General features: G+C 48.6%; 3 protein-coding genes and 1 long non-coding RNA gene across 4 annotated transcripts in view; 1 reads left to right on the forward strand and 3 right to left on the reverse strand.

Annotated features, from left to right (window-relative positions):
- PITPNM3 (PITPNM family member 3) overlaps positions 1 to 4,709 on the forward strand; it is a 69,224-nt gene extending 64,515 nt beyond the window's left edge. Inside the window, 1 exon segment of the mRNA XM_083714416.1 lies at positions 1,718 to 4,709. Within this exon segment, the coding sequence (XP_083570542.1) occupies positions 1,718 to 2,026 (309 nt within the window). The 3' untranslated portion in view covers positions 2,027 to 4,709.
- Positions 4,710 to 6,099: 1,390 nt separating this feature from the next.
- Positions 6,100 to 10,121, reverse strand: LOC310832724. Its single transcript, XR_014558367.1, has 3 exons — positions 9,977 to 10,121; positions 7,347 to 7,458; positions 6,100 to 6,601 (listed from the first exon to the last, which is right to left on the reverse strand). It is a non-coding gene; the product is annotated as an uncharacterized lncRNA (long non-coding RNA).
- Positions 10,122 to 13,922: 3,801 nt separating this feature from the next.
- Positions 13,923 to 17,381, reverse strand: LOC310832435 (C-C motif chemokine 18-like). Its single transcript, XM_083714192.1, has 4 exons — positions 17,179 to 17,381; positions 15,854 to 15,892; positions 15,347 to 15,446; positions 13,923 to 14,146 (listed from the first exon to the last, which is right to left on the reverse strand). Exons 1-4 carry the CDS (start codon positions 17,249 to 17,251, stop codon positions 14,053 to 14,055), a joined length of 306 nt encoding a protein of 101 aa, XP_083570318.1. The 5' UTR covers positions 17,252 to 17,381; the 3' UTR covers positions 13,923 to 14,052.
- Positions 17,382 to 19,494: 2,113 nt separating this feature from the next.
- On the reverse strand, positions 19,495 to 22,855 carry LOC310832447 (C-C motif chemokine 5-like). Its single transcript, XM_083714203.1, has 4 exons — positions 22,627 to 22,855; positions 21,348 to 21,386; positions 20,516 to 20,618; positions 19,495 to 19,710 (listed from the first exon to the last, which is right to left on the reverse strand). Exons 1-4 carry the CDS (start codon positions 22,697 to 22,699, stop codon positions 19,623 to 19,625), a joined length of 303 nt encoding a protein of 100 aa, XP_083570329.1. The 5' UTR covers positions 22,700 to 22,855; the 3' UTR covers positions 19,495 to 19,622.
- Positions 22,856 to 26,153: the final 3,298 nt, after the last annotated feature.

The raw sequence follows: 26,153 nt of genomic DNA on the forward strand, positions 1-26,153 counted from the left end.
ACTATCTGCTTGCCTCTTAGCCACCCCCCTAGGGAATCTTGCTGCCCCCCAGGGGGTGGTACCAATCTAGCTGAAAGGCAAGGCAAGGGAATCTCACAGAATCAAAGAATCAAGGAGTTGGATGGGGTCCCTAGAGGCATCTAGTTCAACCTCCTGTATTGCAGGAATCATAATCAATCTGCTTTAACTGCACTGCAGCCCTATTTGTTATTGTTGTTGTATAACTGTAAGATTATTGTATAATCTTAGAAGGCGGCATGGCTTTGAGGAAGGGTGAGACCCTACTTTTCTGCGTTTGCCTCTCTAGTTACTGACTGAGTGCATGTGAAAGTTGACTCTTTGCAAGGGACAGGTCCAAAGGGTGAAAAGGACGGTTGTGAATGGGCTTCTGTTCCCTTTCCCTGGGTGGTTTGGACTTCAGGAAACAGCACCTCAGTCCTCACATTCTTGTAACAATAACAATAACAATTTATTATTTATAGCCCGCCCATCTGGCTAGTTTCCCCAGCCACTCTGGGCAGCTCCCAACAGATTAAAAACAGAATAAAACATCAAAAATTAAAAACTCCCCTAAACAGGGCAGCCTTGAGATGTCTTCTAAAAGTCAGATAGTTGTTTATTTCCTTGACATATGATGGGAGGGTGTTCCACAGGGCGGGTGCCACTGCCGAGAAGGCCCTCTGCCTGGTTCCCTGTAACCCCACTTCTCACAGTGAGGAAACCACCAGAAGGCCCTCAGAGCTGGACCTCAGTGTCCGGGCAGAATAATGGGGGTGGAGACGCTCCTTCAGGTATACTGGGCTGAGGCTGTTTAGGGCTTTAAAGGTCAGCACCAATACTTTGAATTGTGCTTGGAAGTGTACTGGGAGCCAATGCAGGTCTTTCAGGACAAGTGTTATGTGGTCTCTGTGACCACTCCCAGTCACCAGTCTAGCTGCCGCATTCTGGATTAGTTGTAGTTTCCAGGTCACCTTCAAAGGTAGCCCCACATAGAGCGCGTTGCAGTAGTCCAAGCGGGAGATAACTAGAGCATGCACCACTCTGGAGAGACATTCCGCTGGCAGGTAGGGTCTCAGCCTGCATACTAGATGGAGCTGGTAGACAGCTGCCCTGACACAGAATTGACCTGCGCCTCCATGGACAGCTGTGAGTCCAAAATGACTCCAAGGCTGTGCACCTGGTCCTTGCTCCATTCAGGACCAGGGAGTCTTCCATACCTGCCTGCCCCCTGTCCCCCCCCAAACAGTACTTCTGTTTTGTCCGGATTCAGCCTCAATCCGTTAGCCACTCTGACCGCCTCCAGGCACTCACACAGGACCTTCACCGTCTTCACTGGTTCTGATTTAAAAGAGATGTAGAGCTGGGTATCATCTACATACTGATGAACACCCAACCCAAACCCCCTGATGATCTCTCCCAGGGGCTTCATGTAAATGTCAAAAAGCATGGGGGAGAGGACAGAACCCTGAGGCACCCCACAAGTGAGAGCCATGGGGTCTGAACACTCATCCCCCACCACCACTTTCTGGACATGGCCCAGGGGTAAGGAGCGGAATCACTGTATAACAGTGCCCCCAACTCCCAGCCCCTCTAGCCAGTCCCCTCTGCCCCCCCGAATCATCATAGAATTGTAGAATTGGAAGGTACCCCAAGGGCCTAGTCCAACTGCCTTCAATGCTGCCGATTTCTGTCCTTCTCTGTTTCCTCTTCCTTCCAGTTCCTGAGCGAAGGCTACGCAGCCCACCTGGCCTCGCTGGAGTCCAGCCTGCGCTCCCGCCCCAAGAAGAACAACTCACGCATGATCCTGCGCAAGGGCAGCTTTGGCCTCCACTCGCAGCCGGACTTCCTGCGCAAGCGGAACCACCTCCGGAGGACTCTCTCCGTTCAGCAGCCCGACCCGCCTTCCCTGACCCCCAAGCCGGAACGAGCCCAGAGCCAGCCCGAGTCAGACAAGGACCATGACCGGCCCCTGCCCCCCATTGCGTGGGGCAGAGGGGGGATCCCCAAGTTTGAGTCCGCCCCATAGCGGGCATCGGGGAGGGTGCCGTCGTGGCTCCTGCGTCCTGTGATGAGCGTGTTGGGTTCCGGCGCTTTGAGAGCCGCCTGGGCAGCTCTGGGGTCCAAATTGGGCGGGGAATGGCCGGGGGGCTCCCCCAAGCTGCAATGGTGTCTGTCTTCCAAAGGGACACCCCTGCGTGCTCCCCTATTTGTGTATCTGCTGATGAAATGTGGAGAGCAGAGAAAATGGGGCATGCCTGCTGCGGTCTCTGGAAGTTGGTGCATTGGGCGGGCAAATGAGCTGTACATGTATACTACATTTTGAAGTGTGCAATAAGGGGTCTGGCTCATACCACAGAGCAGGGGGGGGGGGAACCCCAGGTAGCACCTAAACCTGCTTTTCAAATAAAAAAGTGCAGGTTGGTTTCCAAGCCCCGTGGCTGCACCGACAGTGGAGACAACTCTCTCTCGGGGATGGAAGGGAACCCATCCAAGCACAGAGGTGGTCAGCAGGCAGCTTTGCAGAGAGACTCTCTGAAGTGCCTGAAAGGTCTTTTCCGTTCCAGTGGCCCATTGATATAGCCGGCCTCAGATTTCCATGTTGCTAAAGAGGCGGAAAACAGACAGGGACATCAGCAAAGAAGGAGGCAAATGTCGTTTCTCTCCGAAAACATTTACGGAAGGAAAATTCCTGGGATAAGAAGAAGGCAAAGGTGGCATATGCTGCTTGAAGGGGTGCCTGGCTTTTCCCCAGTTGTGGCACCTGCTTTCTCCTGCCACACGGTTGGGCGTGTTTGTGGCTTGTGGTTTTGGGGACAATAAACCCCACACTGGAGCAGTCCATTTGATGAACCAAATAGCGTTAGGAGTGTGTTAATGTGCCCCTTCTTCTTCTTCTCCTCTCCTTCACCCTCATTGGGATCTCCAAAGCACCCCTCAGTGCTGCTGCCACCCTGTGTGCGTGTGTCGAAATTGTGTGCGCTGCCGTTGTGTCTTGTGGAACGTGGTCGGTTGTGGCAAGTGTTTCCAAGTGAAAGGGGTGGGTGGGAAGTGCATGTGTCACCTGTTCAGTGTTCAGTGTGGATTTCAAATAGAAAAGGCAAGGACTTGCTCACACCTGCGCTTCCAGGTCTAAACACACACACACACCACAACCATACACGCCAACGCCGCCAACACACACCATACCCAACACACTCACATTCTCTTTCCCAGCTCTTGGGTGCAAACCCATGGCTTTTTGGGGGGTAGGGGAGCTCCATGGCAGCTGAGTAGCCCAGTTTCACTAAGTCAAGGTGTGGAAAGAGAGAAATATTTACATAGGGGAACGGGATGGGGTGCCAAATGGCGTGCCCTGTGTGTGCAGTGTATATTATCCCATGGGGGCCTTTTGCACGACTTTCACTGCTGACGTTGCACAGCACAGGTTCACATTTTCGCACTTGGTCTGTTTCGTTTGCTGTCCTGTCAGAAAGAAAGTGGGGAGGGGGACTTGTACTCATCACCCAGATCTTGAGCTTTCATTCTCAAGAGGCGCTCAGGCGATGGTTAGGTCTGCTGGTCCTGAGGGGTGAGAGAGCTGGGCTTCCCTCCTCAGCACCATCCTGAACCTTCTCCCTGTGGAGTTTGTTTCAAAAGTCTTAGAAAGCAAGGCCACCCAAAACACTTTCAGCTTCCTCTTTTTAAAAAATCTCTCCTACTGATGTGATACCATGATTTGGCATGAGTCAGTGGTGGTCTCGTAACTTGGAAGGTACTGCAGACTCATTTCAAAGCTTTTAGTGCTCCAGGCTGAAAAACTCCAGGGGTAGGGTTGTGTTTCTGTGAAAGTTTTTGACTAATAATTGCTCCAGTGGGAAAGCAGCATCCCTGAACCAGTTTCAGACTGGCTGGAATCCTAGGATTGCTGAGTTAGAAGTCATCTGGTGCAACCCCCTGCAGCAACACTGCAGTGGTGTCTCCTTCAAATCCCAACCCTGAGCGTGGAGCTGGGGACAGATTGTCCAGTGATTATCTCAAAGGACCGCATTTCAAACTCTGAACTGCTTGAACTTTGGGTTGCAAAATGCAGCATCAGCAGCCTCTTAGGACACAGTTGATGACCATAGAGAAGTTCCCTCTATGCCTATTGAACTTCTGCCATGAAAGGCAGAGGCGTGAGATCACCTAAGCAAATGGAAACCAGTCTGGACAGTCAAACACAGCTGTAGTTCTTGATAAAACTCAGGCTGGGTGATGAAGTTGCAAGCACCAGAAGATTATGGCCCCTCCAATGCTTTCAAGAGCTGGTGTGCCAAGGAATGGTGGTCTTGGAGTGGCAAGGCTCTTCTTGTCCTGCCACAGATGTGAAGTCCTGGGTGTCTTCTTTGTGCAAAGAGACAGGAGGGTTTCAGGGGGCGTTTTGAAGTCTTACAGTCTGCATCTATGTACAACTCTGAATTTCTTACATGGACAATCAAAACGGGAGGAGGGGATAAAGACTCATGTCCTCCCCCCACAAGCAGTGTACATTTTGGTGTGGAATTGTGTGTTTTTCTATTATATATATAAAAAATAATCCTCTGACAAATGGAGTCGTGTCAAATGAACACCTTCTCTGCCTTTTTGGTATCTGTATTTGGAAAGGGTCCTTTTCTCACTCTCTGTCCTTCCTGCTGAATTTCTGCAACCCTCTCAGCACATGGATCAAATAAAACCACTCTACCTTCTCACTCAGGACTGTGTGGCTCTTGCTGGTTTGCAGTTCTTTGTTGTCAGACTGTGTGTGTGTCAAGGTATGATCTGCTTCTCTTGTGGGAATGTTGAGGATATAGGAAAGGATATATTGAATAAGTATTACCCTTCCTTCACTCACCCTAGTGAGTGATGAAGCAGAGCAGATTCCCCTCAATATAGCAGGAAGCTAGTTTGCAGATTCGTTTGAATCTCTTTGGTTAATTAACCCAATCTGGTTAGCCCAAATGGATTATTCCTGGTGCCCCTTTTATCCCTCTTAAAAGAATAAAGGCACAAAGTAACCAGAAGTTTACTCACATTTCAGTTCACGATTTGATCCCTGAAAGGCAGGTGTCAACTAGTAGTTACATGACAAACTGTGAGTTCATCTCATATGGAGATTGAGCTCAGGTGCTGCTGGCTGAGAGCCAGCAGACAGCAAAATTACATTAAGAGAACAAAATGGCTGCAGGAAAGCAGCATGGCAGCAAGAGAGCAACAAGCCAGAGATAGCAAGAGAGAGAAAATGGCTGTGTGACTCAGCTCTTTTATGGAGTCAGCCATGGCCATGTCCATCTCCCAGATCACATGCAGGGAGAGGATGCTCCAGACTGGTGGAAGAGGGAGTTACACTGACTGGAGTAACATCCCCCTGCCTGTGCCCACTCTAGGGAAATATGGAATGTTGTACTTGACTGTTCCAATGGATTACATCCCAGGGCTATGGCTACCAGCCATGATGGCTATTGGTGGTGGTGGTGGTTTTTAAAATTTATTGATTTATTACAAAAAAGTGCAAACATAACAAAATGGGGGGGGGGAATAAACCACAATGCATCACAGTCCAGAAGGACTTTCCAGTCCAATCTTAGAGACAAAGATTCTTGTTAGAATATCAGTAAAGAAATCCTCCAGGCAGTATTAATCTATGGAGCTCTTCCCCATGGGAGGCTGTGATGGCTGCCAAAGATGATTGAGAAAATGAATGGAGGAGAAAGTTGCTCTTGTGCTCAGGTCCTCCTTGTGGGTTTCCTCTTGGGGGCATCTGGTTGGCCACTGTGAGAACAGGATGCTAGGATAGATGAGCCATTGGCCTGACTCAGCACCTGGTTAGAACCTCATTTATTGTCAGGGCTGCTGGCCTCACTTTTCCAGGCTCCCTCCTTCCTGAAAATGTGTGTTTGAGAATAGAGGTCTGCCCTACACTTCCACAGTGAGGACACGGACTCACTGGTTCCCAGCCCGTTTGGGGCCTCTGTCCCCTTGGCTCCATTAACCTCATACCCAACATCCCCTCCCCTCCCCTCCCCTCCAAAAAGCATAATTCAGAATAGCTGTTTGCATGACCCCACCAAGTAAGATGAAACCACAATGGAATTCAAAACAAGGACAATTAATTGTGCTTTTATTCAAAGGCCAATTGAAGCTAAAAACAATTTGACAAAATGGATGAACTTGATCCAGGTTTGGAAAAGCTGCTTGGAAATAGATGTTTTTTTATGTGAACAAAAGAACCCTCAAATAGTGTAAATTATATCATTCCAGCAGCTAAGAAAGGGGCACTTGCTGACTTCAGGGACCACTTTCTGGGAGAGCCTTTCCCAGAAGGCAGGTTGTCTGCTTGATGGGCAGAGAATCCATTGGATGAAAAGTCTGTTCAGCCATGGAGGGGCCAGAATTCGAGGTGGGGAAAGAGAGAGAGGAGGCCCATTGAAGTGGCAAAGGGCTTGCTGAGATTAGGCTGCGTTTTCCTCATGAGGTCTATGCGCTGGTGGTAGTGGCAGGAATGGCTGTGGTATTCATAGCACTGTCTAGATATGACACAAGATCCTTGGCCCACTGAGCATTTGAGTCAGCACAGGCTGACCTCCCACTATCGAATATAAACCTGTCAGGGAAAGAAACAGACATCATTAATGTGTCACTGAGTATGCTCTTTGAATTCTCCGTTTGTGTGAGGACCCATCTTCTCTTGAATCTGGAGAAACAGGCAGAGAAACGTGCCTCCCACGTTAAAAGGCCCCAAGCCCACCCTTGACAGGGAGTACAAAGGAGGGAGAAATCTCTCCTATTCACAGTGTAATAAGAGCCCCACCAAATTCCCAACCAAAACCACTGAATTGCACCTCTCCTTCAAAATGTGCACTACTCTGAATTTTGCAATCCAGTCCTCCCACCAAACCATACACACAAATATGTCTGTGTTAATGGTGATAATGTAGAAAAGTGCAATCTATTGCTGGCATAAATGCATGGATTATGAGTAATATGCAACGTTTGTCTACAAATTTCCATGCAATATATATATATATATATAGTCTTAAGTTCAGGTCAGTCAATTTTTCAGAGGTATGCATACCTCTGAAAAATTGACTGACCTGAACTTAAGACTCAGAAGCTGAATTGGAGAGTTGTTACCATCCCTAGTGGGAAAACACAACCCATCTTGGCTCCCTGGTGACAATTCCTCTGTATCTCTCAGACCTACTCATGATTTTTTTAGTGTCTCCCCCAAACTCAAAATAGCCCCCACAAATGCTGGAACCTTTTGTCTTCATCATCTTTCACCCTTCATCCTTTGAACCACGTTCACCCACTGTTCTTTGGGCTCTTGCCCAGCCTCTGAAACTTACACTGTGGAAGGCAGAGAACATCTGCTGCTGGTGTAGAAATAATCCTTCACCCTAGCCTTTGGGAATGCCTTCTTGGAATTCTGTGTGCAGCAGGGAGTTGCTTCTGCCTCAGCTATAAGAGGTGGGGAAAGCAGGTATTGTTATTTATTTCCTAAATTCATTAAAAACCAAGGGCTATCACCAGAGACACCATCATCCAGTTGACCGGAGGGTTACCCCCATCTTACCTGTCCATAGAGGCTCATGCATTTAAAAGCAGGAGTGGGGGACTGAATGGCTGAATGTGGCCCTTCAGGGCTCTCCCTCTGGCCCTCAGAACTCTCCCCAGATCATGCTCTCCTCCCTTTACCAGTCCCTGTTCTCCATCTTCCTCGAGTGCCCTTGGCCTATCAAGGCCAAGAAGCAAGTATAGCCAGCTCTGATAGCCTTTGAAGTCTACTAGACAAGATCACTGCCACACATTTCTCTGAATAAAGTGTTGCTTTTAAAATTCCTTTTAATAAAAAGTGTGGTGCCCTTTATCCTGTCTATACCCAATTTACATTATGCTGAAAACAAAACAAGTCTTGCGTTTAACTGATGTGCTACACAGACTCTCTCAAGGTGCCTCATTCTGGAGCACCCCTGAGCCCATCAAACCCAGGTACTGTGATTTGTTGACTAAAATTAGTAAATGTATTAAATGCAAAGTAGCTATCACCAGAGGCACCATCATCCACTAAACTGGACTGCAATCCTCTTCCTTTCTCTATCCCTTATATTTAATAGCAGCAGTTAGGCACCTCCTTCTGAATGTGGCCTGTCGTGAGTATGTGGCCCTCAGAATTCTCCCTGGACCTGTGCCAGGATGGAGGAAGGCGAAGAGAATTGGAGACTGGAGGTGTGTGTAGGGGGAAACCCTGGTTTTCTGTGTGTGGCTGGGATATATTTTGCTGTGCGAATCTGAGAGGCACATTCCGTGCTTCCTCTCCTCCCCACTTTCCTTCTGGCCATACTCACTACCTCTGGGTATGTGAAGCCCCCAAGAAGGGAATGTGGCTCTCGGTCTGAAAAAAGTTCCCCACTTCTATTGAAAAGCTGTCATGGGCAACCCAACCACGAGATACAGGGGCCACACTTGCCCACAGATGGGTCTGGGCTTGATGGTGCACAATTTCATTCATATATATATATATGATTATATATATTATATATATATATATTATATATATAAATTATATATATATATAATTTTTAATTAGTTTTTTAACATATCATTTTCAACAGTAATTAAACATACTTTTACATCTTATTCAAATTTTTGACTTCCATCAATCCTGTCTGAAAATTTTCCAATCTAACCTCTCAGTATACATTTCTTATCTTCCCTATTACATTTCAAACTCATAACCAATATCTCCATCTTTTTCTACTTTGTAACATTTCGTATATTTCTCCTTACAAAACTTCTTGTAGTCCTACTAGTGTAATTTGTTGATTACAGTCGCTCTTCAAATAATTCATATACTTCTTCCAATCTTCTGTAAATCTCTGGTCCCACAGGTTTCGAATCCTTCCTGTTATTTTGTCCAATTCTGCACAACGGGGCACAATTTCCAAGGAAGTTCTCCTGATGAAGCCCCAGTGAAAAGAACAGGATCTCATAGGGATGCCATGGGGGGGGGGGAGAGGGAAAGAAGCATGGCCCTCCTGACATGTGGGTTCCATGTAGCTGTCATTCCTCAAACTTATTCATTTCATTTCTAAGATGTCTTACCCTATCCCTATAAGGTCCTGGGGTGGGTGACAACAGAACCTACTGCTATAAATGCAAATATAAATACTGTTATAAATATTGTTGGAACAACTTCCTTTTCCTCCCCCCTCCACCTGCTGCATGGATGTGTCTATGTCTTTTCTTTCCCACTATCTAAGATGTTTCCATCTTGGGTTAATGCATTGCATCAAGGGGGCGTGTTCAACCAAAAACAGCTCCCCATTAAGCACGGCACTGGGCCACCTCTCCAACAAACTGGTTGGCACATCCCTGAGATGGCCCACCCTAGTGATGCCCACCAACTTGTAGGGCTTTAAAAGAGGGTTAGATGACTCCATGGAGGACAGGGCAATTGATGGCTAATAGCCAGGGTGGCTATGATCTGCCTCTGCAGTTGGAGGCAGTAATCAGTTGCTAGAAACCACAGGAGGGAAGAGTTGCTTTTGTGGGTTTCCCATTGTGGCATCTGGTTGGCCACTGCGAGAACACGGTTCTGGACTGCATGGCTCTTCTTGCATTCTTATGTCCTTATTCCAGCTAATGTCCAACCCCAGGTAAATCAATGCCATGGAACAAGAACTGACAACTCCAGTAGGTTTCCAGGTCAGCTGAAGAGGGTCACAGCAGACATTGCTCTCCATGAAACTTTTTAATTCTTTTTAGATGAAGAGACTGATGCCCCTCACCATGTCTCCTCATTTCAAAGTGCTTTATCTCAAAAGAACAAACTCCTGTACTGCACCCACTAAGTGTGCCTCATTTTAGAGCACCCCCAAGCCCCTCAAGGACCAAGAAAAGTCACCACAAGCCCCTGTGAGTGTCCCAAATCTCCTAGGAGAATCACATGGAGAGATAAGGAGTTGAATTGACTTACCTGGGGCAGCAGTGGCCAGAGAGAAAAAGACCACAGCAAGGAGAGCAGTTATGGCAGCCAGAGAGATCTTCATGTTGTCTAGTGATGAGGAGCAGATTTGAGGACAGACCAAAAGGCTTTCTCAGCTGCTCAGTACCTAATGCTCCTCCAGGTCTCTTCTTATACAGGATTTTGGATGAAGTCACAAGGTGTGGCACAGAGAGGACACACACAAAGCTTCTCCAGAACCGAGAAGATGATGTCATGGGGGCAAATCATTTCATGGGTAGCAGAAAGGGGAAGTTGGGCACAATCAAAAGATGCAGCAATTGAAGGAGGCTGATGTAGGATGAGGCACATTTCACAGGAAGAACCTTTCATGAGAAGGCCAGCAGTTTCCACACAAACAGCCCCACACTGGGGGATGGCAAGCAACCCACATCCCACGATATAGAGGCAGGATGCAACACTTGGGGCTTTTGCGTTTAGAAAAATGCTGAGCAGGGTAATACAAGTGCAACAGTTTGTGCACGGAAAATATTCCTTAGCTGTGGTTTCTGCACTGCAGAGGATTGTATACATGCCCAACACTTTCACAAACTGACTCTTCCCTGTAATCAATAAAGTTGTGGCCTAATTCAACCTAATACTGTATCAGTCTCCTGTGTCCATTCTTTTGGCCCTCTCTACACTGGCAGCGGACAAATTCCTGGCGGTGGGGTGGGGATGTTAGCTATGGCTACTAGTCACAAGGGCTAGTAGATGTTTGTGTCTCCCCAATCAGAGCAGAATGTCTTTGAATACCAGGTGCTGGGAATCACAGGTGGGGAGACTTGGTGTTACTCTCATGCAAGAACATAAGAACAGCTTGCAGGATCAGGCCAGTGGCCAATCGAGTCCAGCATCCTGATCTCTCGGAATGTTTGAGGGAAACCAGAAAGCAGGTTTCAAGCACAAAAGCAACTCTTCCTGCCTGTGGTTTCCATCTACTGGTATTCAGAAGGATATATTCAGCATATATACATCTAGTAGCCATCTATAGCCCTCTCCTCCTCCATGAATTTGTCTAATCCTCTTTTAAAGCCATCCAAGCTGGTGGCCATGACCACCTCTGGTGGAAGTGAGTTCCATAGTTTAATACGGTTAAAGGCCTCTGAGAACATATAGCAACTTGTGGAATGATATCTTTAAAGTCATTTCAGGTTTATTGTTGTTGTTTTTTTAAAAAAAGGTAAGTGTAATTAAATAGGCACCTGATCCTTCTGTGGGGTGGGAACTGTTGAATATTGATGGTTGCTTCTAGCATAAATAAAAACAATAAAATATTTGGGTGTGGACAACAAAACTACAGGATGAATCAGCAAAAATAAAATTAAATAAAACACAAGAAAGCATCTAGTACCGAGCGCTGCAATCGCCATGACAGCTTGTAATGCCCTCTGCAATCTTCAAGTGGTCCATGGAGAAAAGTCTTTTGAAGCCTCTGCTCTGAAACCTTCATTGTAACCCTCCTTGCTTTCGACCTTCATAAGCTGGTTTCCTTTTCCTTTTCTTTTGTTTACTGGGGTTGATTCAGTTTCATAAAGACGAGTTTCCATGAACTCGGTAATCTGTGATTATGTAATTTCCATCTCCAGAATTGAGGAGATGATACCATAGTGGCAAATGTGTCTGCTGTTAATGGAAAAGGGAAGCTGGGTGCAATTGAAAGATTAAGTCCATTTCCAGGAAGGAAATTTCATGAGGAGGAGGTCAGTTTCTGCCCACGCAGCTCCTCAGTGAGGAGGTGGCAAGGGACCAGCACCCCATGAAACAGAGACAGGATGCGAAGGAAAGGCTGCAACATTGCTTTTGAGTTTAGAAAAATGTGGAGCGGAGAATGATAGAGAAGCACAGTTAAAGTAGGGAGCATGTTCCTCCAGGAAAATGTAGTGATGGAGGGCCACCAACTCAATTTGTGCAACCAGATACTTCTGGGAAACCCAAGAGCAGCACATTGGGCCAACACCACTCCTCCTCTGCTGTTGTTCCCCTTGTTTCTGGTTATTCAGGGGCAGAGGGAGTATAACATAATAGTCTGGAGTATAACATATCATGACTAGCAGCCATCAATCACCCTCTCCATCAGTGCTTTTTTCCTAGAGCAATAGGTGCCGGTACTCACAATGAAGTTGTTACAGTAAGTGCCATACTTTTTAACAACAAGAAGAGGTGTCGGTACTGTGTACCCTTGAGTACCCCCTGGGGAGCACTACTTTCTATGAATATGTCTAATCCTATTTTAAAGCCATCCAGGTTGGTGGCCAGGCAAGGGGAGATAAGGAACCGACATTTACCAGCTGTGACAAATGGTCAGGATGGATGATGGGAGGTGTAGTCCAGCATCTTCTTCTGGTGCAAAGGAACACCATGACGGAAATCAGAGGGCACAGAAACGCCATTTACCTTCCCTCCATAGCGGTACCTATTTATCTACTTGCACTGGTGTGCTTTCGAACTGCTAGGTTGGCAGGAGCAGGGACAGAGCGATGGGAGCTCACCCCATCACGGGGATTCAAACCGCTGATCAGCCAACCCAAGAGGCTCAGTGGTTTACACCACAGCACCGCCCACATCCAGTGGGCATCACATTGGCTGCCCTTGCTCAAAATGTTAAGGTGCTATCCAATCAATTGTGTGATATGAGCCTGCACCCACCTATCCCTAAGTGCTGGGATAGGAATGGGAGGGGTTGGGCTATACATAAATGCACACAAATATAAAAGTTCAGTGTTCGCATGCACGCATGCTCATGCACAGGCACACTCCGCAAACTCTTTTTGAAACTCTGCTCAGTATCAGAAGGTGTAAATGTTTCTAAGGTTCCTTCCCTTGGGTGGGAGGGTTGCTTGTTCTCAGCCCCCTGACCTGAAGGGCTTTGAGGGGTGGGGGGCCAAATGCCCCCACCTTCCTGCCCATTCAGGACGGGGGGGGGTGCTGATGAGCAGAAACCTCCTAATGCATGTAGATTGGGAGCATTTGGGTGAAACAGTGAGTTTCTCCACCTGCTCATGCTACTCAGATTCAGATGGGGATACTGGAGCCCAGGGCAAACTATCTTGGGGTGGGGGTGAAGGGGGAGATAAAGAACTGACATTTGTCAGCTGTGACCAATGGTCAGCATGGATGATGAGAGCTGTAGTCCCACAGCATCCAGAGGGCATCTCATTGGCTGCCCTTGCTCAAAATGTTAAGGCGCTATCCAATTGATTGTGTGATATGAGTTTGCACCCACCTATCGCTGTTTTTAGCCAATGAGTGACATCATGGAGATGATTGACAGTTAGAGGGAGTGGTGCTTTTAATCATAGAAATAGAGGCTATAGTGACACACCTGTCTGGAGGTAGCAGCAAGATCTTCCTGGCCATAGGAGCCAAATCCTAGGGGCCGAGGTCCCTTCAGCCACACCCCTAAATAAAATATTAGAGCTCCACTCAAGTTGATGAACATTGCCATTCAAACTCTGTGTGTGTGTGTGTGTGTGTGTGTGTGTGAAAGAGAGAGAGAGAGAGAGAGATCATGTGATCAATTTATGCGAGGCAGGACATACCTGCCCCCCTCCCAATACTTTATTCAAGTTGGCACCCCTGTCTCTGGCTCAGATCTTATTTCATGCAAAAATAAAAATATGAGTTTGCATTAAAAAATCCACACCTTTCCCAATGAAAAGGATGTAGGGATCTGGAGCTTTTTAATAGAGTGTGCTGCAGAAGGGCTTCCAGCTGGGGGAGCTTCTCTCCCTGTCGCTGTCTGAGCTGAAAATGCTGAGCCCCCACCCCTGCTAGCCCTCCGCTCTGCTTCTGCCGTTGTCCAGGTCAAAACTCAAAAGGGCCGTGACTCCAGCTGACCTTTAAGCTCCCCCCGCACACACACTTGCAAGCTAAACACTCAAATATGCAATTTTAAAAGAAAGACACTCTGCACATGTTCAGAACTACTCCCTTTAATCATATTGCAGAAGCCTGATTTTCTGGCATTCAAAACAGCTTGAAACTTGGTTCCAGTTCTCTTCCTGACGAGAAGGAGGAGGGAGCAAGGAGCAGGAGGGATGTTGTCTCTATGATGGTGGTGGGAAACACTTCAAGATCTTCTGGACCCATTCTTTGCTGGGGTCAACACATAGCTTTCTGTTGTTCTTCTTCAGGTAGACTCTATGAAAAAGGAACGGCCTGCTTAGTGCCCAGTCAAAGCCGAGCAAAAGGCAGTTCTCTGCTTTGGAAGTTCCACAGCTCAGGACTGATGGGGTGTGGCTGGATTGCAGGGAAGAGAGCTGATCCTGACATTTACCCAGTGCCGGATTTACGTATAAGCTAAACAAGCTATAGCTTAGGGCCCCACTCTCTTGCCCCCCCCCCATTTTTCTTCACTATTAATATACTTCTTCTTAATTGTATTTCAGTTCAACAATTACTTTGATAAAATACATATTTTGTTATGTGCAAATGGCTTTAGATACCTTTTAGGTCCATAAATTACCATATAGCATATATTCAACACAAAAAACAGTGACAATTTGTTGTTGATACAGCTGGACATATAAAGGGCCCCATTACTTTCAGTAGCTTAGGGCCTCATCAAACCTAAATCCGGCCCTGATTTTACCCTCTAAGGCTCAGGTGATCAAGGTTCAAATCCCCACTCAGCCATTAAATTGGGTGACTTTGGGCTAGTCCTAGTCTCTCAACTTAACTCACCTCGCAGGGTTGTGGTGAGGATGATATAGAAGGGGGAGAGCCACATATACCACCTTGAGCTCCTTGGAGAGATAAAAATACTGAGTTGTGGGGCTGATGTTTCCCAAAGGCCACATGGCCAGTTCAGGGCAGAGAGGAGATTTGAGCCAGGGACCTCCTGGCAGCTACAAGACTTAGGGTTTACTCTGGCCCTCTAATGCCACATTCACAGTCCTTGTGGCTCTCCCTGCAAAGAATCCTGGGAACTGTGGTTTCCCTAGGGTGCTGGGAACTGTAGCTCTGTGTCACCTAAACTACACTTTTCAAGGTTCTTTTGTTGCTTAGAGCGGGGTGCTAATAACACCAAGGTTGCAGGTTTGATCCCCGTAAGGGACACCTGCATATTCTTGCATTGCAGGGGGTTGAACTAGATGATCCTCAGGAGCCCTACCAACTCTGCAATTCTATGAGTCTATGAAATGGCACTTTCAGTGTAAGCTGTGGATGTGATCTGTTGCAGCTTAACTTGGGGGAGTTGCTGGTATGCTGGATCTGCACAAATCTGCTGCAAATCAAGAACCAGTCCAAAGATTTGAAACAAACAGCCCTGAGCGTTTGATACTTTCAACATGCAGAGTTGTGCCCCCCCTCCATCTAATGAAGTTATTTGCTACTTACATGACAGCCGGCTTGGCACATGTGCTGGGTGCCAATTCGTAGTATTTTATGAGCTTGCATGGAATTGGTTTATTTACGTATTTAAGGCAGCAGTTGGCTCCTAAGGAGAGGGAGGGAATGGAATCATTTAGTGGCTTCTGTAGTGTGGAAGAGGAATGGGAGATGATGCCCCCAGAGGCTCTGGAGGTCCCAGCCTGTTGCTCTTCTGGAGGGGGGAAGTGACTGTCTTTCCTCTGATCCAGGAAAGGTCCCTGGAAAGGGCTGGGATGGACCTTCCTCCCACCCACCTGAATGGATGCTTCATGGGAAGCCCCCTTTGGTGGACATTGCCTCCATCACAACAAGCTCAGCAAGGGACAGCCCTTGAGAACTGTGGCCAACGTTGCCCAAAATGGTCGTGTGAAGAACATCCTTGGGACAGAGATTAGGGAAGGAACTGCTTATGTGTGTCTGGCACCAGCTCCCCCTTTGAGTATAGTTGAGGAGGCAGCAACAAGGAAGACTTACTCTTATGAGCCACATCCTGAGTCTCCTTAGCAGGTTCCACTGAAAGAGAGAAAGCAAATGAGGGTCATTATGGGTTCCTCTCTCTATGAACTGTCCACTGTTCCACAGCCATAGATATGGGATTCTTTCCCCATGAAACTTTTGTTGCTAGCCTTTGACTTGGGTGGGGATGCGGGTGGCGCTGTGGGTTAAACCACAGAGCCTAGGACTTGCCGATCAGAAGGTTGGCGGTTCGAATCCCCACGACGGGGTGAGCTCCCGTTGCTCGGTCCCTGCTCCTGCCAACGTAACAGTTCAAAAGCACATCAAAGTGCAAGTAGATAAATAGGTACCGCTCCGGCGGGAAGGTAAACGGCGTTTCCGTGCACTGCTCTGGTTCGGCAGAAGCAGCTTAGTCATGCTGGACACAAGACGCAGAAGCTGTACACCGGCTCCCTTGGCCAGTAAAGCGAGATGAGCACCGCAACCCCAGAGTCGGTCACGACTAGACCTAATGGTCAGGGGTCCCTTTACCTTTATATCCCAGCCCCACCTGGGACTGTACCTGGGACCATCTATAGGCAAACAGGTGCTCTGTCCCAGAGCTACATGGAGAAAGGCATCCCGGCTTTGGCCTGGGGGTGGGAAAGAGGAGGGCACCCCTGGCATTCACCCTCCAGAGCCTCTCCCTCCCCTGGGAAGCTGTTGACTCGCTCTCCCACCTGCACCTCCTCAGAGTTGGGGGCGGGGGCTGAGGCTTCCCTAAGGCCACCAGGTCACTGGCCAGTAAAGCAAGATGAGCACCGCAACCCCAGAGTCGTCCATGACTGGACCTAATGGTCAGGGGTCCCTTTACCTTTACCTTTATGACTTGGGTGAGACTTTCTTAGGGTGGCTTTTTCACTGAGCAAAACACGGAAATCCTGTGGCAGCTTTTGCGGGCCAACTTTTCAGCTCTGTGTTTGGAAATCCCTGCGATCTCCCCACCAGTCCCCTCCACTCCTGCTAAGAGCCAGAGGCCAGACTGGGCCAACGGACTCTTTCTGGTGCCTGCACCACGGTGGCACTGAGGACCAGTTGCCCTGGGGCTACATAACCAAAGGGAAGTCCTCCTTGAGTCAAAGCCTTGGTCTGTCTCTCTTACTATCATCATGCATTGATGAGCATTTGCTGTCCAGGGCTTCCTTTACCAGCCCTACCTAGAAATGCTGGAGTCACACCTGAAAACTATGGCAAGCAAAGTAGGTGCCCTACTGCTGTCCTACAGCCTGTGCTGTCCTACTACTACTACTACTACTACTACTACTATTTTCATAATAAGGGATAGAAGAAAAGGGCAGACTCACATGGGCAAACAGAAGCCAGGGCAAAGGTGGCCCCAAGGAAGAGGAAACCAAAGGAAGTTGAAGAGAGCTTCATGGCAGGTGGAGATGGAGGGAGGACTCTAGACCCTCCCAGGTTCCTTCCTCGGCTCCTTCAATCCTCAGTACCTTGAGGATCCCCTGGTCTCTTTTTATAGACAACTCTGGCCTCCTTGTCTCTAGAATGAGGAGGTGACATCATGGGGAAAATGACTTTGTATAAAGCAGTGAAGTTTCCGCTCCCTCTGATAGCGATGAAGATACCGAGGGGCTGATGTCCAAGATAGAGAGGCAGTGTATGGGCCGATCATGAGGCCCATAATCTGCAGCTCCTTTTGATTGCGAAAAGGGTTGATAAGAGCCTTTTCATGCACCAACTTTGCTGCAGCAGCAGATCCACTTTCTGAGAAAACCCACAAAGAACTTAGATGCTTCAAAAACATCAGGGGAGGGTTGGAGACCATCAGGGCAATAAGCAAGCAAAGGGCAGCCAGAACAAGCTCCTGAGAAAAACAACCCATTTTAGGGTTATGGATGGGTAGCGACCAGGCTGTGGGTGTAGTGGAGCCATGACCTTAAGGACTCATTTAGAAGAAAAAAGAAAAAAGGCTACATTGTCCAAAGTGGAGACCTTCTTCCATCACTGCCTGGTGCTGGCAGAGGCCAGTTCCTGTCTGCTAGCTCCACCAAAAGCCCACCTGGACCTCCTTTTTGACTATCTTGTTTATCAGGCCTGGATTTGCATTCTCCCTGCCAAAGCTGTAGGGACCCCTTGGACCTCCCCACCCCACCCCTCCAAATGAGTGTCTTCTCTGCTTGAGAAGCACCCAGCTGTCAACTGGCTCTGTGGTGCTGATCACCTCCTGTAGCAAAAGAAGAACTTTAACTTTACATCTGCCCCAGCTGCAACAAAACATGTCTCTCCCGCATCGGTCTCTACAGCCACAGCAGGTGCTACAACCTTCCAACAGCTTGACCTCACCCCAAAAAGGCTCACTCCTCCATTGTCTCCCAAGCCAGATGGATGCCAACATGTAGCTTAAGGGATAGACAGGATTTTCTTGCTGAAACTAGTTTACAGCTCAGGATCCAGCAGGTCTGCTGGGTTGAGGGGCTCTGTTCAGTTCCTGTTCCTGGGAAAGCCAGAACTGGTCCCGACAAAGCCCACGGTTGAATTGCTGCAATATGGCCCACATGGGGCTGCCTTCTGAAGGGGGTCCAGAAACTTTGGCTGGTCCAGGATGCAGTAGGGAGGGTTAGGGCAGGGGCTGCTCCTTGAGAATATCCAACTCCTGTTTTACAGTGTGAACGTAAGAAGAACCTGGCTGTTGGATCAGGCCATAGGGGGTCTCACTTAGACCAGAACACATGTCTCAACCAGTGGCTTCTGGAAAGCCGGTGAGCAGGCCATGGCAGCAATAACCCCCTCCTCTGCTATTGCCTCCCCTGTTTCTGGCTATTCAGGGGCAGGGGGAGTGATTCAAATAGTTGCAATCAGCTCTGAGAGCTGGGAGAGGAGTGGGAGGGGTGCACTACACAGAAACACATATCCTAAACACCAAAATAAAACAGAAGTTTACACACACACACACACACACACACACGTGCCACAAACTTTTGTGACTCTGCTCAGCATCAGAAGGTATAAATCATTTGAAGGCTCCTTCTCTGGGATGGGAGAGTTGTTTGCTATCAGACCCACCCACCCCCCGAGCTTTGAGAGATGGAGGAGTGAACGCCTCCTCTGCCCTGCCGAGCCAGGACTGGTTGGAATTTTGCTGATGACTAGAAACATCCTAATATGTATAGACTGGGAGCACCTGGGTGAAAAAGTGAGCTTCCCCTTCCACCCATGCTAGCCTGGCCAGATTTGAGGAGGGGGCTGCGGTCCTGGGCCCATGAAGGAGGGAATACCATTCCAGGTTTGGGTAGTCATGTTGCCTTGGCAGCTGGATTTTACCTAGGTCCTAGCCCTGCCTCCTGTGCTCAGTTCCACCATCTATTGGCCAGATTCCCAGCTTTCTTTGGAAAGGAAAGGCAGCTGTTGTTGGACTACAACTCCCATCAACTTCTAGCCATCATGGTCAATGGTCAAGGTGGATGATGGGAGTTGTAGTCCAATGACTTCTGTAGGATACCATGTTGGCTGCCCCTGTTCAATATGAGATATGAGTTGAAATGTTGAGAGCCACCACCACCCCCGGCCCAGCCCAGGTCCCCACCTCAGCCTTTGGCCAGGACGAAAGGGTTGGGAATGTACATTTTCAGTTGCGAGGCTATAAATGAGAGGCACTCAGCACATGATCAGCATCACTCCCTTTAATCATATTGCTTCACTTTTTGCATGGCTTTTTTTTCAGCATTCAAAGCAGCTTGAGCCCTGGACTCTCTTTTCTTCCTGTGGAGAAGGAAGGGGAGGGATGTTGTCTCTATGGTGGGGGCAGTTTGCGGATGAGATCCTTGACCCACTGATCATCGGGGTTAGTGCAGATCCTTTTATTCCCCTTTGTGATGAATCTGCAAAAGGTGAAATGTCTGTTTAGTTCCAAGCTGGTCAAGGCCGGGCAAAAGGTTGTTCTCTGACTTGGGATTGACTGGGGTGGTGTTGAGGTCTAGTCCCGACATTCACCCTCTAGGACCCAGGGTCAAGGGTTCAAATACCCACATAACATGAAGCTCTATGAGTTATCTTGAGTCTAGTATAGTCTCCTAACCTACCTCACAGGATTGTTGTGAAGATGATATGGGGACAGGAGAGCCACATATACACCACCTTGCGCTCCATAGAGAGTTATAATATAAATATGGTTAACATAATCCAATCAGAGTTGAGGGGCTTAAGGCAACTTGCCCAACCCAGGGCAAAGAGGAGATTCCATCCAGGGACCTTCTGACAGCTAGAAGACTTACGAATGACTCTGCTCTCACACACTTCATACCCTTAAAGCACTCTTAATACCACTTTCACAGTTTTGGCTCTGCCCCAAGGAATCCTGGGAGTTGTGATTTCTTAAGTGTCCTGGGAACTGTAGTTCTGCAAGGGATAAACTAAACTTCTCAAGAGTCTTTCTTTAAGTGGCACCAATGTCTTTTCAATGAATGGGGTGGATGTGGACCTTAACTCAAGAGAATTGCTGGTGGGCTGGATTTGTACAGATCATTAGCCAAGTACATGAAGTTGGCTGCAATTCAGTGATGAGCCAAACAATTGAAAAGTAAGAAAACCCTTTGTTACTTTGGAACATGCAGAACGTTCAGATGTTTCTGGTTGGTTTTTTTAAAAAAATAAATATATATAAAAAATAAACTTGCTGCTACTTACATGATAGCCGGCAGGGGGCAGGTACTGCCTGCATACTCATAGCTAACCAAGAGCCTGAGTGGAATGGGTCTCTTTTCATATTTCATGCAGCAGTGGCTTGAGCCTGTGAAGTAGAGGTGAGGATTGGAACAGTTTAGGGGCTTCTGTACCATGGAACGTGAAAGGGGGATAGTTTTCACAGAGGCTCTGGGAGGTCCCAGCCTCTCCTGGAGAGGGGAAGTGTTCATTCTCCTTCGGATCAAGGGAGGTTCACTGGGGAGGGCTGGAATAGACCTCCTTCACTCCCCATCCACCTGAACTGAAAGGAGCCTGAATCTCCCTGCAATGGATGTTCCCTCCCACACAACAGGCTCAGCCTGGGGCAGCAGGGGCAGCCTTAAAAACGGAGGCCTGAAATTTGGTGATAGGACTCTCACATGGAAGATGGAGCAAGCTTTCTTTTCCTGCTGTGCCAGAGGCGAGGACCCAAACCAATGAATTCAAAAAACAGGAAAGGAGATTCCGACTCAATGTTAGGAAGAACTTTCTGAGGGTAGGAGTCATTCAACAGTGGAACAGGCTGCCTTGGAAGTGGTGGAAGCCCCTTCAATTGAGCTTTCTAAGCAGACGCTGGATGGCCACCTGTCAGGGGTGCTGTAGTTGTGATTCCTGAATGGCAGGGGGTGGACTAGAGGACCTTTGGGGTGCCTTCCAAATTTACAATTTTCTTATTCTATGAAATGGCTGTCTGAACAGCATCCTTAGGACAGAGTAGAGAAGGAACTGCCCATGTGAATCTGGCACCAGCTTCCTCTTTGAGTGTGGCTGAGGAGGGAGGACAAGGAAGGCTTACCATCACGAGCCTCATCCTGGGTCTTCTTGGTGTCTTCCCCTGATGGAGAAAAATGAATGGCGGCTCAATACAGGTTGCTCTCCCTTTCAACTGTCCACCATCCCATTGCCAAGGATACAGGATTCTTTGCCCTGTGAAACTTTCATTGCTAGCCTGTGACTTGGGTGAGACATTTTTTTTCCTTTTTTAATTTTAATTTTTAATTTTCAGAAGGTTGCAAATTCAATACACCTTGTGTATCTCCTTGTGAGGAGATCCAGAGACCAGTCTGGGTGGGCAGACTCACTCTGGGGCCTGTGACACTTCAGCTCTGAGAACCCATCAGCCTGGCACCACAGAGCCAAAGAGAAGCCCCCTCTGGCCCCATTAGGGAGCATACACTTTGCAAAAATGTGCATATTTGGAGCTTTCTCTAAAAAGCTGATGAATTTTCATGAGAGCTTTTAAATAAGAGAACGGGCAAACAATGTGGAAATACAGAAAACGGACCTGACAATTGGAAATATGGGGAACAAAGAAAGAGAGAATGTGATGGAATCATCACCCATTGCTACGCCCTATCCTAATTTAATTTATTTAAAAGCCTTTATAAAGCACTTAAATATTTTTTAACTCTCTAAGTATTGTACAAATCTCTCTGTCCATCTATCTATCTATCTATCTATCTATCTATCTCTATCTATCATCTATCTATCATCTATCTATCTATCTATCTATCTATCTATCTATCTATCTATCTATCATCTATCTCCCTCTAATAAAAGTAGCCTGCTGGATCAGGCCAATGGTTCACCTAGTCCAGCATCCTGGTCGCACAGTGAAGGAACAGTTCCTATGGTAAACCAGCAAGCAGGATTTCAGCAAACGAGCACTCTCCCCTCCTGTGGTTTCCAGCAAATTTCTATCTCCCCTCCCCACCAGCCCCTCTCTATAATTATTACAGCCTAATGATGAAAGCCATCCTGCCCATCTTTCAGCTGTAAAACAGGGTCTAAATCTCAGGCACACAGGATGCTGCCCTATCCTGAGTCAGAGCCCTGGTCCATCTCTCTTACTAGCATCATTCACTGGTGAGCATTTGCTCCCCAGGGCTTCAGGTAGCGAGTCCTTTACCAGCTTTACCTGGAAATGCTGGAGTCACACCTGAAACCTATGGTAAGCAAAGCAGGTGCTCTTCCACTGACCTACAGCCTGTGCCCCAGGAGAGGAGAGGAGAGGAGAGGAGAGGAGAGGAGAGGAGAGGAGAGGAGAGGAGGATGGATAGTCACCCTTGACTCACCTGAAGAGGCATCAGCCAGGACAAAGGTGGCCACAAGGAGGAGGAAGACCAGAGCGGCCAAAGAGAGCTTCATGGCAGGTGAAGATGGAGAGACACTTTCCAGACTTCTTCTTCATTTATTCAGTCCAGGGTACCTGAGGCTCCCCCAGATTTCTTTTTATAGAGGATTATGGCTACCCAAAATCTAGAATGCAGAGCTGATGTCATGAGACAAGGGCTTTGTTGGAAGCATTGCAGCTCCCCCCCCCCCAGCTGATGCCGAAGGAGATAGTGAGGGGTTGATACCCAAGATTGAGAGGCAGGAGTTTATCATCTGTGGCATCCTTTTGTTGATAAGGAGGCTGATAAGAGCCGTTTTGTGGACCAAACCTGCTGCTGCAGCAGATCCACTTTCTGACCAAACTTGCCAATTTCTGTGTAAACAGTTCAGATGCTTCAGAAGTAGATAGCTGGTTGATGTGTCCCATCAGCAGATGTAGAATGCATCCACCAGCTAAGGACCGTTTTGGAGAGAGATGACTTGACCATGCTCTGATAACTTTCAGGCTGGATTTTTGTGATGCGCTCTATGTGCAGCAGCCAGTTTACTAGCTGGGGTTCTATTTAGATCTCATACAAACCCCTGCTCTAGAATAGCTTCACTGGTGCCAGATTCTGGGTCCAATTCAAGGGGCTCATGCTAGTGTTTAAAGCCCTAAAGGACTTAGTCCTCAAATATTTGAAAAGCTGCCTCCTTGCCTACAGACTGTCTTGGGTGTTGCAATTGGCAAAGGGGAAGTTCCTCCACTCTCAGAGGTTTGCAGTGGTGGCAAGGCCTTCTCTACGGCAGCCCCTAAGTTGTGGAACTCCCTCCCCACAGAGGTGCATCTGGCATCTTCATTGTACAGCTTTCAGAGGATGCTGAAGACCCACTTCTTTACTGTTATGTACTGAGTCGAATAGGATCCAAACTGCAGCAGTCTGATTGGTCCTAGAACAATAGGATCCAAAAGGCAGCAGTCTGATTGGTCCTAGAACAATAGGATTCAGAATGCAGCAGTCGGATTGGTCCTAGAACAATGCAGCAGTATGATTGGTTGGCAGGAACCACCCAATCATGCTCCAGATTTAAGTGAATCCACAACCTGATTGGCTTACAGTAGAATTCCGGAATTAGCCAATCATGTGCAGCCCATTGTGTAAATAATGTATATAAAGCAGATACCTTGAGGGGACTTTCATTCATTCCTCCTCACCACTATGAGCTGAATAAAGAGCATGAAATCACTTTGCGACTCTGAGTATATTTCACTGGCGACGAAGGTGGGATCCCGCTGAGCTGACTGCCACACACAGCACCGCAGCACCGCCACCTGCCGCACCGCTGCCTCGCACCGTGTATCCAGGCTTCAGCTCCGGGACACAAGGAACTCAGAATGGCAACCGACAGCAGCTTCTCGCCGTTCAACCCAGCAACGGGAGACTGGGAAGCGTACGCCTCCCGTTTCACTTTCCTCCTAGAAGCCAAAGGGGTCACCGATGAAGAAGACGCCAAGAAGAGGGCGATATTCTTCAGCGTCTGCGGAGAGGAGACGTTTGAAATCGCCCGGGCTCTCCTTGCGCCTGAAGACGTCGCTACTGTTCCATACAAAACAATAATGGAACAGCTGAAGGGGCACTTTTCGCCGCAACCCTCAGTGGTGGCTCGTCGAAATGCCTTCTATGCAAAGCGGCAAGCCCCTGGGGAAACCATAACTGGGTTTGTGACCTCTCTCCGCCAAGCCGCCCGGTTCTGCAACTTCTCAGAGCTGGAGAACATGCTTCGTGACTGCCTCGTCGGTGGCCTGAGGGATGAGAAACTGCAACAACGACTCTACGCTAAGAAGGACCTAACGTTCCAGGTCGCTCTGGAGGAGGCCCTGGCAACGGAAGCTGCCAAGAGGCAGGGTCGTTGTTCCCCAGCCCCTCCGCAAAAGGGTCCTCACAGCCCTACATGAGACACACCCAGGGGTAGTAAGAATGAAGGCCCTTGCCAGGAGTTATGTGTGGTGGCCGGGGATCGACGGAGAGATAGAGGCCTGGGTCAAACACTGCCAGGCCTGCCAAGAATCCCGCCCAGATCCCCCAAGGGCCCCAGTCCAGTCCTGGGAGTCCGCCCGAGCACCATGGTCACGCCTGCATGTGGACTTCGCTGGCCCCTTTCAGGGGAAAACATTCTTCATAGTGGTGGACTCCTACACCAAATGGCTGGAAGTCGCACTGGTACCGTCCACTTCTACGTCCGCAGCCATCCGGGTACTACGCAGGCTGTTTGCAACCCACGGGCTCCCTGACACTCTCGTCTCAGACAACGGGACTGCATTTACGTCAGGAGAATTCCAAACCTTCACAGCGCAGAACGCCATCCGCCACATCCGTTCGGCGCCATTCCACCCTGCCACCAATGGCCAAGCAGAACGCATGGTGCGGACCACCAAGGACACCCTTCGCCGCATGACGCAAGGGGATTGGGAGTACCGCCTTGCCACATTCCTCCTAGCACAGCACAGCACCCCCAGCTCAACGACTGGCCGGAGCCCCGCTGAACTACTAATGGGTCGGCGCCTTGCAATCAGATTGGACCGCCTTCACCCCGATAGAGCTCAGGATGAGGTAGTGGTGGGGGAAGGCAGGAACCCCCGGACCTTCGAGGCCCAGGACCCAGTGTACGCAAAGAATTTTGGGGCAGGCCCAGCATGGGTACCCGCCACAGTCACCAGGGTCACTGGCCCTGTGTCGTACGAGGTGCTAACGGATGGAGGGCAATGCTGGCGCCGCCACTGCGACCAGATACGGCGACGATTCCCGGGAGAAACCCAGGAGGAGGAAAGGGCAGAGGAGTCCCAAGGGAACAGTGGGGCAGTGAGGCCCATAGAGCAGCAGGGGCCAGCAGGAGAGGCAGAATCAGTAAATACAGAGAGGACCCGTGAGGCCGAAAGGACACCGGAACCAGAACCACGACTGAGCGAGCCGGTTGCGCCAGACCAAACAGCCCCATCACAGCCAGCATCCTTGGAACACGAGCCAGAACCTGAACACCGGACCAGGGAACACCACAGGCCGCAACGGACACGTAGGCCGCCAGCGTACCTTGAGGACTATGAATGCGACCTCCCGGGCAGGACTGGAACTTAGAGGGGAGGGGTGTTATGTACTGAGTCGAATAGGATCCAAACTGCAGCAGTCTGATTGGTCCTAGAACAATAGGATCCAAAAGGCAGCAGTCTGATTGGTCCTAGAACAATAGGATTCAGAATGCAGCAGTCGGATTGGTCCTAGAACAATGCAGCAGTATGATTGGTTGGCAGGAACCACCCAATCATGCTCCAGATTTAAGTGAATCCACAACCTGATTGGCTTACAGTAGAATTCCGGAATTAGCCAATCATGTGCAGCCCATTGTGTAAATAATGTATATAAAGCAGATACCTTGAGGGGACTTTCATTCATTCCTCCTCACCACTATGAGCTGAATAAAGAGCATGAAATCACTTTGCGACTCTGAGTAT

This window comes from Podarcis gaigeae (assembly GCF_964106915.1).
Source record: "Podarcis gaigeae genome assembly, chromosome: 15".
Taxonomy (NCBI): domain Eukaryota; kingdom Metazoa; phylum Chordata; class Lepidosauria; order Squamata; family Lacertidae; genus Podarcis; species Podarcis gaigeae.